Genomic DNA, 19,520 nt, shown 5'->3' on the forward strand with positions numbered 1-19,520 from the left:
TCATGCCCCTTTGGCCCCTTAATACATGTATTTCTCAAGAACAAGGGTATTCTCTTAATGTTACCACAGTCAAGTCATTAAATTCAGTAAAGTTAATATTATATAGTTTTATCTATATATTTCAATTTGGTTAATTGTCCCAAGAATAGCCCTTACAGCATTTTTTTCCCTCTAGTATAGGTCCGAATTCAGAATTGTTATTGCATTTCGTTATTTCTCTTTAGTCTTCTTTAATCTAGAATCATTCTCTAGCCTTTTCCATCATCTTTCATGATACTGACATTATTTAACAGTAAGGCCAATTATGTTGTGGAATGTTCCTCAATTTGGGTTACATTAGATTCAGGTTATGTGTTTCCAGCCAAAATGTTATGTGATATCATTGATGCCACATCCCTCTCAGGGCAACCCATCCAAAGGCACATGATATCCACGTGCCCTCATTAGTGATGTTCGTTTAGATCACCTGGTCACTGCAGGTTACTATTTTTACCCCTTACAAAAAAGAAGGCCAAATAGAGTTTTGTGGAGCACAGGCATGATATTCACTGATGACTCCTTTTCTGATAACTTTTGTTCAAAACCTCCTAAATGTTTTTAATGAAAAATAGCTTTAAAATGTACCTGAGCAGAAGCGGCTTTGGAGCAATGGGATCAGAGCATCCATTGCTCAAGGCCGGGTCTGCACTGGAGCAGAGCTGGCCCAGTTGTTGCTGCCGTCCTTGGGAATCAGGGCAGGGATTTCCGTATGGCTAACTGTATTCAGGGGTCAGTGTGGATTCACTAGTTGAGGAAGGATTGCGTTGTGCAGAACAGACGGGACAAGCTGATAGCCTGGCTTATTAGGATGCTGAAAGGCAAGGAGGCAGACACACTTCAGAACCTTATTTTAAATCGTTATTTGTAGGAATTGGGTCATCCTTCCCATTGTTCAGCAAGAAGCAGCATTTTATCTCAGGAAATTCACAGTGATGAAAAGTCTGGGTTGCAAGATTTCTGCATTATGTCGTTGGAACAAGTTATAATGGAAGAAAAAGGCTGGGGCAGGGGAGGACTGAATACTTTCTCAGGGGTCATGATTTAGGGTCAGACAATCCTAAGTTTTTATTTATTCGAAGTCTGCTTCTTGCCTCTACCAGCCATGTGACTGGAATCACTGAAGTTCTCTGAGCCTGTTTCCTTATCTTTCCAAATGAGATTTAAAACAATTAAACCCCCCATAAGATCATGGTGTAGGTTAAATATGATAATGTACAGCATCTTGAAATTGGAAAGTGTTCATTACCTGTAGAGTTTTTCTATTATCTCCTCTTGGGAGATATAAACAACTCACCTGGGGTCCTCACCTGGGGGTAGAGGGAGCTGCTTGCAGTTTAAAAACTTTAACAACAGCCTTAAAACTTTAAGAGCAATTTGAAAAGGCAAAAACCAGCACAGTGGGCTATAAAGGAAACCTCTGAGACTAAAGAAGAAGAGAATGTGATGACTAGATATGTAGGCTGGCATTCAGTGGAGGGGGGCAGGTGGAGGGGACGCTTCTGGTAGAGCAGAACTGATGCCATTTTCAGGAAATGGGATTCGAGCCGGGCTATGAATATCAGAAGGTTCTTATAGCCAGAGGTTAAAAAAAAATCCACTCTCCAGCCTGAGAAATTCCTGTTTGGAGTGAAGATTGAAAACCATTCCTGCTTCTTTCACCAAATGGACTCACCCATGCTGTCTGCCTAGACTGTTTCTTTACTCCTCTGACCTCTGGGCATAGGCAGTGTTTTTGCTGAGGGTCTCAACTAAGGTGTGCCCCCTTTTCCCCCGTACCTGGGTACAGGAGAGCCCCCTGGCTGAGGTGGGGAGGCCGACTCATACCCAGGAAGATGACGGAGTAGAGATGCTTCTTTCTGCCTGCTGGTCCAACCTCCAGAGCCCAGTCCCCTAACATGGTCCCAGGAGACGTTTCAGAGCAGTAAACAAGGTCTCAACTCTCTGAGGCTGAGGGCAAAGAGAAACTGCAGTGTAAGGGCAGCCAAAAATTGGAAGCTGATCTTGAATCAGGGCCTAGCAATGGTAGCAACTCCTTAATGAGGTGGAGAAGGGGTAAGTGCAGAGGCTGAGCCATGACCGAACAGGCCAGCAGCTCTGGGCCCTCCCGCCTTGGAGGACAGCCAGGTGTCAACACCATGAGGCTGGTTCTAGAGTTAGATTGGAAGAAACTACAGTAATTTCTGGAGGCGAACAAAGGTCCACATCTGCAGAGACTGGAACATAAAAGAGCCAGTAGTCTAAATGCCCATCGACAGACGAATGGATAAAGAAGATGTGGTACATGTATACAATGGAATATTACTCAGCCATAAAAAGGAACGAAATTGGGTCATTTGTAGAGACGTGGATGGATCTAGAGACTGTCATACAGAGTGAAGTAAGTCAGAGAGAGAAAAACATCGTATATTAACGCATATATGTGGAAACTAGAAAAATGGTACAGATGAACGGGTTTGCAGGGCAGAAATAGAGACACAGATGTAGAGAACAAACGTATGGACACCAAGGGGTGAAGTGGGCAGGGGGGGTGGTCGTGGTGGGATGAATTGGGAGATTGGGATTAACGTGTATACACTGAAGTGTATGAAATGGATGACTAATAAGAACCTGCTGTATAAAAAAATAAATAAAATAAAATTCAAAAAAAAAGAATACAAGGCACTAAGTGAGCTATTTTGCTTGTTATCAGAATAAAAGATGAGGAAAGAGTTTAAAAAAAAAAAAAAAGAGCTGGTAGTAACATACCAAAATCTAGGTCTAACGATCTCGAGCAGGGGTCAGCAGTCTTTTTCTATAAAAGGCAGCCGATACATGGCCTAGACGCCGCAGGCCATACAGTCGCACAGCTACTCAACTGAGGCAGTTACCTGAAAAACTGCATCCCAGGTTTAAGACTGGATTCTGCAAAGTCCCAAAGGCTAAGAATTTGTGGAGGGTCCCACTGGCCAACAAGGTCATCTTGGCAGCCCATACCTTTACCCCTGCCTGGGGCAGGGCCGGGGTCGGGGTAGGTTGGGATGGGCTTGTATGCTGGGGATGCTAGGATTCTCTTCAACTCAGAGGGGTTCTTCTTTGTTTTCATAGTAGGAATTCCTTCTAAAAAGTAGTGTTAGTTTTCCTAATTAAAAAGGTAGAGTCAGTTTATGGTAGAAAATGTGTGAACCATGTGTAAAGAATATTTCAGAAACCAAACCGAACATTTAGTCCAATAAGAAAACAGACAGTGTAAAGCTGGTTTTCGTGTATGTGTGGTGTTTTTTTAAAAAAATAAGTTTTCCCTTTCTTTGGCCGTTTAAAACAAGACACCTGGACTTGAGATGAAAATCAGCAGCCGTTTCCTTGCCACCTGAAAGCACATAGGACTTTGCCAACGCCAGTGTGTGAGCTGGGGCGAGGATGCCGGGCACGCACGCTGTGGGAGCCCAGTGGGGACGAGCACATTTCTGTCTCAAACTAGGGGGTCCAAGTGCAGCTGTTACTGCCGGGGAAGTCAAAACGTGCCCCCAGTGTTTATAATCCCTTTTAAATGGGAAAATATAATAAATTTCAACTAGGATAAATGACAAAATATGTGAACCTTAACACCAATATTTTCTTTTCCTGTTATAATAATCGCTGCACGTAACTAAAAGACAAGAAAACTTCTTGCTTCTTTTTTTCTTCCTTTTTTAGGGACACTGTGGGGTGTGTAATATTAGATGAAAAGCTGAGGATGAAAATATGAAATTCATATTTCCTTTCACTTTCACAATTTAGCAATGATTTTCCTTTTTTAAATTTTTATTGGAGTATAGTTGATTTACAATGTTGTGTTAGTTTCAGGTGTACAGCAAAGTGAATCAGTTATACATATACCTACATCCACTCTTTTTTAGATTCTATTCCCATATAGGTCATTACAGAGTATTGAGTAGTGTTTCCTGTGCTGGACAGTAGGTCATTATTAGTTATTTATTTTGTATACAGTAGTGTGTATACTAACAACGATTTTCTGCCTCCAAGTATTATAGAAGGAAATACGACTAAAGTAAATAAGGAAATCAGACGGTAGGAAGTGTCCAGGGAAAGGATATTTCTAGGAACAGTGTTCACAGCAGGATGGCTGCTGGTAATGCTGGTTGAACAAGTTTCCACGCATTCTCTTAGCTTCCTGGCTCAGCTCTAGAGCAGAGCACGGAACTGCACTCTGAGTTGGTCAACCCCAGCAGGCATCATAGAGTATCCAGTGTTATCTGGTGGAGAAACCAAGGGGCACACTGATGTAAGCAGGCAAAATGCTGTAACTTAGCTTGACCAACAGGATGGGGCAAGCCTAAGGGAATAGGCATTGCCTTTCTGTTTTATTTTAAATGTGATTCCTTACAGGGGTTGTGAAGAAGTGTGTGAGCCCCACCCACGCGCTTGTGGGCTTCAGGTACGGAGACACCAAGGTCGTGCCCATCTCGTTCATCACACCTGTGGGGGGCGCCATGCCCTGCCCACTGCTCCAGGTACCTGCTCCAGCCATCTGTTCCTGGGCCCCTTTTCACCGTTCCTAGAGCTCTGGATAACAGTGACCCCTCTTCCTATGACCCCTTGCCTAGCAATTTCTTTGCTCCTGACCCTGATCTGCTAACGCCCTGTTAAGTAGCTCAGGACTGCACAGACCTGCTTGCATTGCCCCTGAGGCTCTTGTTGCTTTACAGACAATAGATGGTCGTGGGGCGGGAGTTGCTGTAACTGCTGGTGCTCTTGAAGCTTTCACTGCAGAAGATTATACTAAAACAGATTTAATAACAAAGGCAGAGGTAGCCCTTTCCTTGACGTTGTAGTCAGTTGATGCCAGACCTTGATGCCATAATGCAGTTACCCCTGAACATGCATTCCAGGGGTGAGCCGGGCTGATGTGTTCTCATCTGCTTATAAATTCATCAGAGCTGTGCCGTGTCTGGCACATCCTCCTGTGCTATCCTCATCCCCGCACCAAGGCGAGAATGTAGAGAGAAAACCCCCCCGAAAGCTGCACTGCTGCTGTTTCTTGGATAGTGTGAGCCAGGAGGAAGAGTGCTGAGGAGTGCTCATAGGATTCACATTGGTTGTCTGTTCCCACCTCCCCTGGGCAGACTCAGAGGGCACATCAGTGCACTTTCCCCCTGACCGTGCATCCTCTCCATCTGACGGATGCCCTGCAGCCTTGTATGCCCCTTCACAAGACTTTCTTTCTGCTGGAAGTTATCTCTTGTGACTTTTTCCCATGGATTCCAGGTGTGAGCTTTGGAACCACATTAAACAAATCTGCTCCTTTCCTCTGTCCCTGATAACCCTTCAGACACAGGAGGGCACCGTCCATTCTCTCCCTGGTCCTCATGTGAAACATTACAGCTTCCTTCACCCAGTCTTTGCAAGATATGGTTTCCAGACCCTTCACCATCTTGCTGGCTGTCCCTGAGACCCTTGCCAGGGGAAGCCCTGCTAAAATGCGGCTTCCCCAAACTGGTCACAAAATTCCAGCTATGGCCCAATGAGCCCAGAGAATTTTGGAACTAGCGACTCTTTCCAACTGAGAAAAAAAAAATATGTATTTGAATTCTAGCATCAGTACTTGCTAGTCATCTTGGGGTGTTTTAAAACAAGCTTATATGAATCTTGTCACTAAGATGGATAAGCAAAATATTTGCCGTGAAAGATGTTCTCATCTACAGGTTGGAGATTATGTGTTTGCCAAAATTGTGATACCCCGAGGATTTGACTTCTATGTCCCCGCCATTGTCATAGCAGTTCCAAATCAAGATGTGGCTGAAGATAAAGTCTACACAGTTTTAAAATGTAACAACCGGAGAGTAAGTAGACTTTCACTTAGAAAAGAACATTCTCGCTAGGCAGAAAGTGGCTTCCTTTTACCCCTGCCTTTCTTGCAGGCAATGCCTGGCTCTCTCCTGGCACCGCCAGACGTCTCGGAAGAGCCATCTCCCTGGCTGTTTCTATTCCCCCTGCACATCCACCCCCTGTGCTTAGAGTTCTGCCCGCTGTGCAACACAAAATCCGCCTTTGCTAAGGTCGCCGTGGCCTCCTAACTCCTCTGTCAGATGGTCTTTGGGGCTCTGGTTCCACGTTTGGGGTCTGGGGAGGCTCGCTCCAATTCTGGCTTCGTCAGCGGCCTCCCCAGGCTCTTACAGCCCCACTCTCTCTCTCCCTCTGTATTTTTCCTAAAAGTTTTAGAAAAAAATCATTATCAGTTTACAAATCTGATGATGTCACTTGCCTACCTGATGTGCCCCCTGTCCCCTCACCCCTCTACACGCACGCACACACACACACACTTCTCAGCAACCTCAAGGAAAAGGCCAGCCCGACCCCTGCCCGGCCCCCCGCCTGCCCTGTGAGCTTGGCTACCAGCCCTATGGAAGGCTCACTGCTTCACGAACACAGTGGGCTTTCCCAAGCCGCTGGGTTTTAACCCTTCCTGGACCGCCCTCCCCATCTTCTTACCATAAAATCTCCTGTCACCCGAAGATGCCGCCTGATTTCTGCTGAGGCCCTCAGGTTCCCCTGCACACTGTCCTGCCTTCCTCCCGCCCCGGCTCCCTCACCAATCTCCCAACTCCTTAAAGGCAGGGACCGGGTCCTATCCATCTTTGCATCCCTGGTACTGCTGCTGATGAAGAGCAAGTTCTCACAATTGATTTATAAGGTACTTGAATGAATGATGTTTTCTAATGGAAATAACATTGTTTTGATGGCCCACTTAATACGCCTGGAAAATGGATTGGCATGCGAAAAGCAGCAAACGAAAGAGTCGTGCTAACTTATTCAGCACTTACTATGTGGCACAGGTACTAACCCAGGTGCTTCACACATAGTGAACAGCTGGCTGCTCAGAACACTGTGAGGTAGGTACTCTTATCCCCATTTTCAGATAAGGAACCTGAAGCAGAGAGGTGAAGTCACACCCAGGGTGAGCGGGTGTTACAGGCATTTGAACCCAGGCAGTCTGGTTCCGTGGCCTGCACTCTAAATGTCTATGCCCAACTGCCTAGTAAACAGAACAAAAATATCTAATCAATTCTTTTTTTTTTTAACATCTTTATTGAAGTATAATTGCTTTACATTGTTGTGTTAGTTTCTGCTGTATAGCAAAGTGAATCTCTAATCGATTCTTGACTGTAGCATGGGGTATGTCCATCAGGGAAGGGGTCATGGTGAATGAATTTTAGGATGAAGGGATGAAATGTAGGATGGATGAGTGAAGGCCCTCAGAGCCAGTGGCCCCAGGAACACTGTATCCCATCCGACAGAACAAGAGGGAGAAAGGGCATCTTCTCATCAACCCAGGAAAAACCATGAGAGATAATGGACTTTCCTGGAGCTGTTTGGATGACATTGAAGGAGCCTGGAAGGGCAGTGGGTGGGAAGCATAGGTGGCCCTGCTCTGGGGACATCTACCAGGCAAGAGAGGAGAAAGCAGATCAAGGAACATTTGAAGAGATGCCCATGGGTGGGTCCCAGGTGTGGGGAGAGATGAAGCTGGTGACCCAGGATCCCTGGGGAAGAGCCTCAGAGCCCAGGAAGGACTCTGGAGGTTACACCCCTTGGCAGTGGGGCCCTGGACTAGACAGCATGGCCTTGGGGATGGACGCTGAAGACAGTTCTGATGGAAATTCTGGGAGACCCAGGGGCTGACAGTGGGACATACAGCATGGGGTGGTGCTGATAGTTTATAAGTACAGGAAAGAGATGGCCAAGGCTGGAATTAAGCTAGAAAAGGAAGGTGGTTATATGAAGGTGTGTGTCTGTGTGTGTTTGTGTGCGTGCGTGTACATCAGTGGATGCACGTGCACACACACACACACCTTGACAAATGGCGGACTTGACAAATGATCCAGGATGTGGAGAAATGACAGGTAGGACTCAATGATGACTTTTATTCAGCGTAAAATTATCCAGCTAGACTCTGCATTTACGCTGCCCTCTTAAGTATCACCAGAACAGGATAATGGCTGGTAGCTATTACAGTGGGTTGAGCTAGATTAAAATTACATCTGAATTGTGGACATTTCTGATTTAAATTGAATGAACTCTTTTGGTATTATTACAGGAATTTTGCCCTCGGAGTGCACTTATTAAGATCAGCCAAAACAAATATGCTCTCTCTTGCGCTCATATTAAGTCACCCCCAATTCAGGAGGATTCAAAAGTGTAAGTGGACCCAACTTTCTACTTTCTGAATTTTATTTATACCTTTGCACTTTTAATCTGTTTCTGAGTTGAGATCCACGATCTCTAAATACTTGGGGAGAAAAGCAAAGGTGGAGGACTTCCTACCAAAGTGCAAGTCTATGATGATTGTTCCTTCAACGTCACCGCTTTTACCTGCTGGTTATTTGTCTATCTTGTTCTAATCTCAGATTCAACATTATGTATTTTACTGACCCTTCAGCAAAGCTTTCAATCCTGTCATGACTCTGAAGGAATTATTTTCCTCTTATTTGTAAGGATTCAAGGTCTTCTAATGAAGCCTCACTATAAAGCACAGGTTAGATTAAGTTGCAGTTGGGACTAATCACCCATCACCTCTCCCTGTTGGGGGTGAGAGTGAGGTGCTGGCCCTGGCTTGCCTGTGCCCAGGTGAGTGTGGGTGGGTGGGTGGGTGGTGGTTTCCAGGGGCAACAGTGGGGTAAACACATTTACATCTGAGGCAGCAGGATGGCTAACAGCTGGAAAGGTGGATTAAAGCAAAATCAGTAAGAAAAAGCTGAGGCCTGAAGAGCAGGCAAGACCAAGTCCATGGGGCCAACGAGGGGCATCAAAGTTGGAGTCAGAGCCCTGACCCTGGAGGTGAAGGTGGATTTTGAGCACGGGTTGAGCCGTCTTTGGGTGCCAACCTTCAGTCTCCCGGTGGCCTCACCTTGTGCTTCGTAAACAGAAACCACCAGACATTCTCTCCCTGCGCAGCTTTCCTCACCTCTGGGCTTGTGGAAGCCTGGATCTCTCCCCCTCATGTCAGAGTCCCTCCTCATCCAATGCTGATCTGTCCAGCAGGCCTGTTCCCCCCCGGCCCGGGTCCTTGCTCTGTGATTTACCCCTGGACTCTCCTCCCCTCTCTCCTTAGCTCCTCTCCACCGATTCCTTCACCTCTGCAAAACCCCAAAATTGCGTCTTCTGTTTGCACACACACACGCACGTGTGCACACATGATCCTAAATAACTAGACTTCCTTGCCTGCTGCAGTGTGACCCAGCAACCTCCTCTCCCTTCGCCACCCAGATCTGAAACCGCACAACTCAGATTGGGACTTGAACCCACGGTCTGGGACTCGAATCCAGCCAAAATCCAGATTGGGAGTTGAGCCCACTGTATTTTAACTGAGATCACACACCTGGTCTCACACACCTGGAAGCTCAGGTTCTTTATGTCACATCACAGAAAGAATTCAGTGAAGAGACAAAGTGATAGGTAAGAAGTGGATTTATTTAGAGACATACACATTCCACAAACAGCTTGCAAATATTTCTCAGCTCGGCTGCACAAATGCTCCCATTTCCTGAGGCCTCCTCCTCCCACCTCCTCCTGCCCTGAGGTCCCGCCATCTCCCCTAAGTGCTGAGCAGAGGAATCTTCCTCACATGTAAATCTGCTCTTGCCCCTCCCCCACGACCCCCCCCCCCATCCCTCTTCTTATCCTAGCTTAGCCTTTTGTTGGCCTGAACCAGGCCTGCCTAGCTGGCCTTACTTCGCCCCTAGCCACTCCCCAACAAACCTCCCAAAAGCCCCTCTGCACACTAACCATACTAAATTTGTAAACTAACCATTAAAAAAACTTGCAGTTTTTTTCCCATGCTGTGCTTTTTCAAGGCTCTGTGCCTTTGCATAGACTAAGTATCTCCTCCCTGGAATGCTATTCTTGCCCTTGGCCACCTGGGGAACTCCAACACTGAACGCAAGCCCTGTGTTCCAGGACTCCAGCCCTGTGTGGTGAGGTGATCCCACTGCATCCTGCAGACGTTTTCATTATAGGAATTTTACCTTGTGTTGGGCCATGTACTTTCAGGACCATCACCCCTACTAGGCATCAGTCCTTGAAAGCGGGGGCCAGGTTCTATCTGCTTCTAAATCCTGGTTGCCAGGGTCCAGCCCACAGGAGGTACCCAAGGACTATTTGAAGAATGAACCGATGAACACACAAATACTAGGGGATGCCCAGCAAGGCTCCTTGAGGGGTATGTAGTTCCACAGAGAAGCTTCTATTAGGTATGATTGTTGAAAATATATTCTACAATCCTTCAATCTTTTTCTAGATGAATATATCATTTTAAATAAGAGCACTTTTGTTGGTCTCAAAATCCTACTCAAACAATATGATATCCAAATTACAGTACATTATAAAGGAATATGGATACATGTGTCTAGGTACCATCTTCACTAAACTCAGTATTATCAATCACTATTTTAGAATTAAAATTCAATTCTTTCTATGTTGAGAAACACCTTTCATTCTTTTCTACCTTAGTACTACCCCAGGCCTTATTTAAAACTCTGCTGCTAGTTACTTACCCCAGCTCCTGGGGCTTTACACAGCGGAAGCGTTCATTGACCCCCTTGTCTCCCATTGTAATTTCCGCTGTTTTGTTGCTCTAGCTGCCTCTCTGCTAGAAAGAGACTGCATTTAATTCTCCTAAGCAGAGGTCACATCCAGCCGGCTACGTTCAGAGCTTAATCTGTCTCTGTTTCCATAATCAGGGCTGGTACATGTGAACACACAGAATAAAGGCGTAGGTCTTATTTTGTATCTACACTGGGATTTCCTTCTGGTAGGTCCTTTCTCATCAGAAACTCTTTCTCAGTTCCTTTCTAAATGTGCCACCTCCCTTTGGTTGTTCTTTAGTAAATCTTCACACTATTACCCCAGATGAGACCATTTTAAAAAAAAAAATCATGGTGCTTTCTTCATGGGCTAATTAAAGAAATGTACAGTAGGTTACAACTTCAGCAGGACATCATATGGCTAAATTTAATTTTAAAATATTGAATCCACTATAACCATCCATTTGGGGTTGGTAAGACCAGGGGTATATGGCCCCAAACAGCTGTGGACCAGGATGCCAGAGATCCAGCTCTCCACCCTCTGCCCCTCCTCTTTTTCTTCCTTCTTGGGGTCTTCAGTTTGGGGTGACTGAGAGTATTTTCTACAAGCCCCTCCTCTGGTTCCTAACAAGGGTGGTACTCAGTGAAAGGCAGGAAGAAAAGTATTTGGAAGGTAAAGGGTTCAAAATTGATTGAATATGGCCACAGCTGATACAGATTTTCATTTTCAATTCAAAATTTGACACAAATGATTCTTGAAGACTTATAGCAAGGTTGTCTTGCAAAATATGTTACCCATTTTGCTAAATTCCAAATAACTAGTCCTTAAAGGAGAGAGTTTTAGTATTACCATGTTTGTGATGTGAGGTCAGGTGAGGCTCTTCCAGTTTTCTCTTTCCTTTGAAACCTGATGATTGCATTCTCTGACAGCACCACTGAGAGAGGTGTGTCTGGTGGAGGGAAATGATTGCTCTTGCCTTGCCTTACCTTCAGTAAAGTCCCTGAGCTTCTTCTGCATTTCGTGCCATCAGAGATGTCTGTTCTGAATGTGAAAATATTCCCTAACCTGTCAGTAACTTTCTCCATTTAGAGAACACACATGTAATTTCTCCTAACTCCAGAAAGCAAGGGGGCCAGAAGGAATTTTCCTTCATTTTGGCATCCTCCCTCCTTGCCAGGCAGGAGATTCACAGCACGAGGTCTTCCCTGACTACCTCCCCTGGGGTCCTGTTCACATCAGAAGGCTGCGGCCTCCGGCTCCTTCAGGGAAGGCGCGCTTGGTGGGCTTAATGCTCTGACTTCCGGTTTTCTCCATTGAAGGGAAGCGCCTCTAGCAGGTGTTACTCAGCTACCCACAGGTGGGGACCACGTGCTCCTCTGGGCAGGGCGCCTCTGGTGCCATGTAACTGGCAGGAAACCCCTCCCAGCAGAGCTGGAATCCATCCTCCCTTCCTTGTTGACAGAACAAGGCTTGGGCAAATTACCTTCAAGTCTCCTCTTTAAGAAGATTCACCGTAGAGGGAGTTTGATTTCTTGAAAAAATTAGCAACATTCTAAATGGGATCACAGGAAAACCAGATTGGACTAATCATCTTCTCTGTGCTCCGGAAAAATCACTGGGCGTCTGAAGGAGGTTGTTGGGCAGTGAGATCCTGAAGACAAGAGTGTTCTTCCCTTGGTGCACGATTATAACCGTGTGGTCTTGGGGACGTGGCTGGGTGGGAGAATCCTGGAGGGGAGAGCCCCCTCCCAGGGTTCTGTTGTGGTTTGTCTGTGTCTGCAGCCAGCTCTTAATTCCTATTGCACAAAATATTAGCCTCTCGTTACCTTTCTTTGAGCAGTTTAGCGATTTTCCATCAAGCTATTCGGATTTAGGACTGTGCCCCCAAAGGAAATGATAATTCCCATATTGTTGAACCCTCCTCCCCTTATCCATGTAGCATGGCCTCACATTGCCTTCCTGACAGCAGGGATAGTAAGTCATCGATTAAAACTTCAAGATTCAGTGCTGCCTCTGAGATGAATCACTTCCCATCATCTCACCCGGTCACTACTGACTATTTTTCCCTTAGAAGGAGCTGTGCCTCTGGAAATCATTAAACCTGTATATGTCATTAGCTCCCTCGGTCCCTTCTGGTCAGATCAGGAGCCCCATTTCCTAAGGCCTGGAAAACAAGCAGTTCCGCCATAACCCTGTCTGTGAGTGTCCTACCTTATCCAGAGGGTCAGGTGCCATTACCTGTCCTCAGAAGGCGTGCTGGTACTTGGGACAAGAACACAGAGAGTCATGGCGATTCGTTACCCCTGAGGGCCAGTGAGAGCAATCTGGATAGCAAAAACTGCCTTTTCTTATCAGTCTCTCCTTTTTCTGCCCCTTCCGTTCTTAAAACTCAGGGGCCTCCTGGTCCTCATCAAATGTCTATCCGGTGCCTACCCCAGACGTCCTCCTGTTCTTCATGTTCTAAGATGGCCTTGCCAACAGAGACACACTTAGGGCAGAATAGACATGAGGCCTCAGGGAACCAGCAAGAATATGGGCAAGCTGACAGTGCCCGGTCAGGTGAATGCGGTGGATTTTGACCCAAGGAGAGCACGGACAGGATGCTCAGAACTCTTCCCCGCAGTGGAACGAGCTGCTCTGAAGGGCCAGTGAAGGCGCAGTGCCTGGCTCCTCCACGATCCCCGGCAGTGTTGACCAACTCTGTAGCCTAAAATAATTAATAGGGCACTAAATCTAACTCGGTTTTGGCATGAAATAGGGCAAAAGAAAGCCACTTAGCAGGGTCCTTCCAGGTGTGCTGGTGGAGAGTGTCCACTGGCTGAAGTCGGGAGCGTGGCCGCCCTTCCCCTTCCCACAGAGCAGAGTGAGGGTGCATGGGGGGCGGGGGGCGTGGATAAGAGCTTTCACATCAGATTCACACCTACCCTGCTCCCCCATCCCATAAGGGGACATTTCTTTGTGGAATATCTTGAACTTGGTCGACATCAGTCATTCTGGAGAATATAATAGGGTGGCCTAGCATCATCTGCTTGGTTGATGTAAAGGCTTTTCCTTGATCAAAATCCCGGCCCATTTTTATTCGAATCATGATAACTTATACTGTTTTATTCTTATTCAAAAAGTAATGCATAGTTAATATAATTTAGGGATTAAAAGCACAAAACAAAAAGGATATAAAAACCATCCGTAGTTCCACATTTCAAAAGTAATCACCATTTGCATTTTTTTTTTTTTCACACACACACACTGTATTTTATTTTTACAAGGGATAAATAGAACCATTTGCATTTTGATGTATATCCTTCTAGAGTGTTTTCTCTGCCATTTTGCTTCTTTTTCCTCAAAATAGAAACCTTTGTTTCTCTTAATCATTTATGACAGTTGAAAAAAAGATTTCTTAATGTGGAGAAAGTGACAATTCTCCTGGAATCCATTTCTCTGAGGCAACTATTAAGAGATGGATGTGAAGGTTTCCAATCATCCCCCATATTCACAATCTTAATAACAGAAATGAACATGTAACATACATTCTGTTTTGTACCATTTTTTCTACTTAATATGTTACTGGCATCTTTACATGACAAGGGCACTTCTTGTTTCATTATTGCCTGCCTCGAATTTAATTGTCCAGGTGGTCCACCACTTATGTGACCAACCCCCTACTGAGGGAGGGCTGGACACACGTTGCTTCTCGGTCTTTCATGCTCTTCTTCCTGGGTTCCTTCCAAGATCATCTCCTAGTGTCTTTCAGGTGGGCAGGTAGGCCTCTCCTCTCCCTTACCCTTTGGGTGCCTTTAGTACACCCGGAAAACTCTCTTCTTAGCATTCCTTCCTTGCTGCTCTTCTGTCGGAGAGCTGACAGGTTATAGACTGCGACCAACTCTAATACATGGGAAACAGAGAAAACCCCTGAAAAGGAAATAGTATGTGTCGACTTAGTCTCCTCTGGAGCAGGGTAGCGATTTGCGGGAGAATTGATGGTAGTGTGGTGGATAAGATTTTAGATTTCAAAGAACAAGGTTGGTGATTCCAGTCTTGTAGCGTGATTTCAAGTTGAGTCTCTGAGAACCTGGCCTCACAGAACTTACCCATCCACACAGGCGCTGGCCTTATATTTAAAGATCATCTTGTTGGTGGCCTCCTGGGAAGCCTTTTTCCGATGCTACTGCTATTGCTCAGGCCAACTTTTTTATTGTAGTAAAATATACATAACATAAAATTGACCATTTTTAAGCATGCAGTTCAGTGGCATTAAGTACATTCTCATTGTTGTGCAACCATCACCACCATTCATCTCCAGAGCTTTTTTTCAGTTTCTCAGATTGAAACTCTGCACCCACGAACACGGACTCCCCACTCCCTCTTCCCCTCTGCCTTTGGCGACCACCGTTTTATGTTCTATCTCTGTGATGTTGACGACTCTGGGTACCTCATCTACGTGGAATCATAGTGTTTGCCATTTTGTGACCGGCTTATTTCACTCAGCTTAATGTTCATCCATGTTACAGCAAATGCCAGAATTTCCTCCCTTTTTAAGGCTAAACAGTATTCCATTGCATGTATATATCATATTTTGTTTGTTCATTTATCTGTCCATGAACACTTGGGCTTCTTTTACCTTTCGGCTATTGTGAATAATGCTGCTATGAACATCAGTGTACAGGTATCTGTTTGGGTCCCTGCTTTTATTCTTGTGAGTATATACCCATAAGTGGAATTTCTGGCTTATATAATTCTATTTTTAGTATTTTGAGGAACTGCCACACTGTTTCCCACAGCAGCTGTACCACTTCACATTCCCATCAGTGCACAAGGATTCCAGTTTCTCTACATCCTTGCCAACACTTGTTACTTCTTGATTTTTTTTTTTCTTCCTTTTTTGGCAATAGCTATCCTAATGCGTGTGAACTGGTCAGGCCAATTCTTTAATGTCTCTTGGAAATTACCTCCTGAGTCTTTGAGCCAGTCTTTGAAAAGTATCACATGTGGTGAATCTTGATCCTTTGAAGAGGAATTCGATTGATGAAATTTTCTATTTAAAAGCAACTAAAAATCTTTTTCCACTCTAGTAAATTTTTTCTTGACAATTTCCAAAAGGATCTGAAGCAGCCATGGTCAGAGTTACTCAGAGTGAAAGCTGGGTGATCAAGGTAGCAGGTACTGATTATGGGAACAAAATAAGGTTGAACAGCTGGTGTCCTTACTTTACCCTAAAGGCCCTGAAAAAGGCAAGTTCCCGAAATGGTATGCCATGATGGCCTGGCTGAGATGGGGTCGTGGTGTTCCCAAGATGCCTTCTTTGAAGGATGACACTTCTAGATAAATAAACTGCCCGATATATTTTCTTTTATTTTTTTATACCCTTTGACCAACGTCTCCCCATTTCTCCCACCTCTCCAGCCCCTGGCAACCATCATGCTATTCTCTGTTTCTGTGAGTTTGGCTCTTTTTAGATTCACATATGAGTGAGATCATACAGTATTTGTCTTTCTCTGTCTGACGTATTTCAGTTAGCATAATGCCCTCAAGGTCCATCCATGTTGTCACAAATGGCAAATTTCCTTCTTTCTTATGGCTAAATAATATTCCATGTATATCACATTTTCTTTATCCATTCATCCACCAGTGGACAGTTAGGTTGTTACCATGTCTTGACTATTGTCAATAATGCTGCAATGAACATGAGAGTGCAGATATCTCTTCAAGATACTGATTTCATTTCCTTTGGATATATATCCAGAAGTGGAATTGCTGGATCACATGGTAGTTCTACTTTTAATTTTTTGAGGAACCTCTATACTGTTTTCCATAGTGGCGGTACCAGTTTACATTCCTACCAGCAGTGCATGAGGGTTCCTTTTTCTCCACATCCTCACCACACTTGTTATCTCTTGGCTTGAACATTTCTGTAGACACAGCAGCCATCAAGACCAGGATAACCCTGATCTCTCTCTTTCTCTCTCTCTCTCTCTCTCTCTCTCTAGGGAAGACACGGAGATAAAGAACTCTGCTCTCCTAATATGGCCAATCAAAGAAGTTAACACTGGGAATTTACAAGCACTAAGACAGGAGAACCCTAGAAGGAAGAAAAAGAAAGCCACCAAGAGGCTACCTCTCCAGGAGATGGTCTCCTCGGACTCAGATGACTCTTCCCATGGAAACAGGTCCCAAGAGTCCTACCCCAAAACACACCCCAAGCCCAGGCTGGGAGAGGAACAACATCATTTCTCTCAGGAACACCCTGAAATTTCTCTCAAGGATAGTGCACTTGAGATCACTCCCCAGTTTCCGGGCCAGTTTAGGCCCCAGGAGAGCAAAAACTCTAGCACCCTTAAGTAACGGTGACATCCACTTCCCCAGAGAAGGTCCTCAGCCTGGGGTCTAAGAGTCAACCAGCCGCGCCATCGCTGCCACACCTCCACCTCGAGCAGCCCCGCCCTGCCCTTACAAAGCCACCCACAGCAGCAAAGGGCTGGAGAGCATCGCTGAGAAACGTGAAAGCAGTCTTGTGGCAACCATGTGTAAGAGAACCAGTGTTCCTCCTGGGCTGCCCTCAGCCACCCGACACTGTGGAACTAGCCCCTCCACTGAGGTAAGGCCATGCTTCATCCTACCCCTGCCTTCCCCGGTTGTAACAAAGGTAGACTTCCCTGCCATCCTCCACCTGGATCTGTTTGAGCTTATTGATTCTGGCTTTTCTGGACCATTCTTTTATTATTTTCCCCGCCCCCACAAAACTGATTGAATACCGTCTTCTGGTAGACTCCCCACACCCAGAAATTTAATCTGATAGATTACCATCATAGGATTTTCAAATTTTTTGAAATCTGTAGTTCTAATCTTGAAATTATGTAGTTCTAATCCAAGCCTGCAGTCTTGTTTTAAATTGATCATCTCATCAGAATTAGAGATTTTATCATTAAATGTTAGGACTGAAATTAAGACCTAGTAACTTGTCTGAGAGCTGCAAGACTGAACATTGCCTATTTTACTGTTTTCTGAAAATTTTTATTGAGCCCTCCCTAATTAGTTTTGTCTGTAGTCTCTTGTAGGTACCTCTGAGCGTGGAACCAGAATAAAAACTCTTACATTGGAAACATTTCAGAACTATTGGGCTGTTACTGTTTTCTCTGAACACATTTTAGCAATGAGGTACCAAAGTATTCACTTCAAAAAAATTTTAGTAAAATTAGCGTCATTAATTTTAAAAATGAAATAGTCTCCTAAATTGTTTTCTTCTAGTCAATAATAGCCCTAGGGCTAGATAATAATAGAGTACAGATTATTAATAAGAAAAATATTGGATGCTTTTTGCAAATAGAAATGATAGGGCAGCGTTGTGATACTCTAAAATCCACAACCTAATTAAAAGTGATACTTACATTCTCAGAAGCTAGGGGGTCACCAGGGTTATGGTGAAGAATTTAACCACTTCCAAAAATATGGAAGAAGAAGGGACATCAGCTCAGCATCAGGCTAAAAGTAGTAAGGCAGGGAGGAAGAAATTGAGGAGTGAGGAAATGATCTGGAACAAAGCTGGGGACAGTGTCCTGTCACTGGGCATCCTGTCACCCAGAACCCATGCAGGAAAGCTCTGGAGCAGTCGTCTGGGTTTGGTCTGCACAGTGGAGAATTGGGTGGGGCGGGGGGGGGGGGCGCGGGTAGGAAAGAATCCATTCACCCAGTCAAAGTGATTCATTCATGCATGAGTGCATTCATGTAAGCCTGCTTGTATTCATTCAATTATTCAACAAGCAATTGAGTGCTCACAGTGGGCCAGGCTGCAGAGAGACCATTAGACTATTCTACCCCTCTTCATCTCCACGGGGATGCAAGGATGAACCACAGGACAAATATATGAAATAGTGTATTGATATTACATTACAAGGCATGATATACTCAATGACATTAAGTGATATGTTCAATGTGTTGTCCTTCAATGATAATGCCCAGTTCTATGTGTTGGGGAAAACTGCAATAATGACTGCATATTTCCACTTCCAGCCAGTATGGAATAACAGGAACTGGATTTCCACCCCAACCCCCATCCCCCGCCTGAAACAACTAAAACACCTGATAAAATGTATGTAACAACAGTTTCCAAAACATTGGACAGAAGCATTGATCTCTGAGAAGCAAATGAAGTGAGCCCTGTGAGTGCCCGACTTACTGTCTAGAGACAGTTTCCAGGCTGCAGCAAATGGAGGGGATGCATTACCATCCATCCTTCATGTGCATCTGTATGCATTGCCTCAGGTAATTTGTGTATTTGATTTTCACTGAATAAATCTGCACTTTTAGCGTATGACAGAAGAAGTAATAAAAGGGATTCAATCTGTTAAAAGTAATAGCTATGTATCCAGATTTTATAGCCTACCCTAGATAATTGGCCTGGATCATAAGCCAGGGGCAGAGGCATCAGGATGGAGTGACTGGTAGCCACACAGAACTATGTGGAATGCCTACAGGGTGATAAGCTCTTACCAGAAGAAAGGGAACAGATGGTTCAAGAAGAGACTGGATGACCACTTGAATGATGTAAAAAAGATTCATGCATCAAGTGGCAGAATCACCAACATTACCTCTAAGTTCCTTTCAACTTCAGGAATCTATGGATCAATAACCTAGTCCAACTCAGAGCAGTTCAACACAGATGAAAAACCATCCTTATAAAAGGGGGGAGGAGTTGTAGCAAACACAATTAGATAAGAAAAATTAATTAGGGGAATAGAGTTGAAAAAGAAGTAAAATTATATTTGCACATGATAAGAGAATATGCCTGAAAAACCTGAGAGAATAAATAATAATACTAATTGAAACAAAAATAATTCAGTGAGGCGGCAGGATAGAAATTTAATATACAGAAGTCAATAGTCTTCATGTATACAAATAACGATCAATTAGAAGATATATTGGTAATG

The 19,520-nt window shown here is 44.7% G+C and overlaps 1 protein-coding gene across 1 annotated transcript in view; it reads left to right on the forward strand.

Annotated features, from left to right (window-relative positions):
- Window positions 1-16,984, forward strand: part of VWA3B (von Willebrand factor A domain containing 3B) — a 205,972-nt gene extending 188,988 nt beyond the window's left edge. The window contains exons 23-27 of the mRNA XM_068564559.1: window positions 4,405-4,529; window positions 5,721-5,858; window positions 8,114-8,214; window positions 16,584-16,802; window positions 16,936-16,984. Of these exons, the coding sequence (XP_068420660.1) occupies window positions 4,405-4,529; window positions 5,721-5,858; window positions 8,114-8,214; window positions 16,584-16,802; window positions 16,936-16,984 (632 nt within the window). The remainder of the gene's footprint in view (window positions 1-4,404; window positions 4,530-5,720; window positions 5,859-8,113; window positions 8,215-16,583; window positions 16,803-16,935) is intronic.
- The last annotated feature ends 2,536 nt before the right edge of the window (window positions 16,985-19,520 follow it).

The sequence above is a fragment of the Eschrichtius robustus genome, chromosome 15 (genome assembly GCF_028021215.1).
Source record: "Eschrichtius robustus isolate mEscRob2 chromosome 15, mEscRob2.pri, whole genome shotgun sequence".
Lineage (NCBI taxonomy): Eukaryota > Metazoa > Chordata > Mammalia > Artiodactyla > Eschrichtiidae > Eschrichtius > Eschrichtius robustus.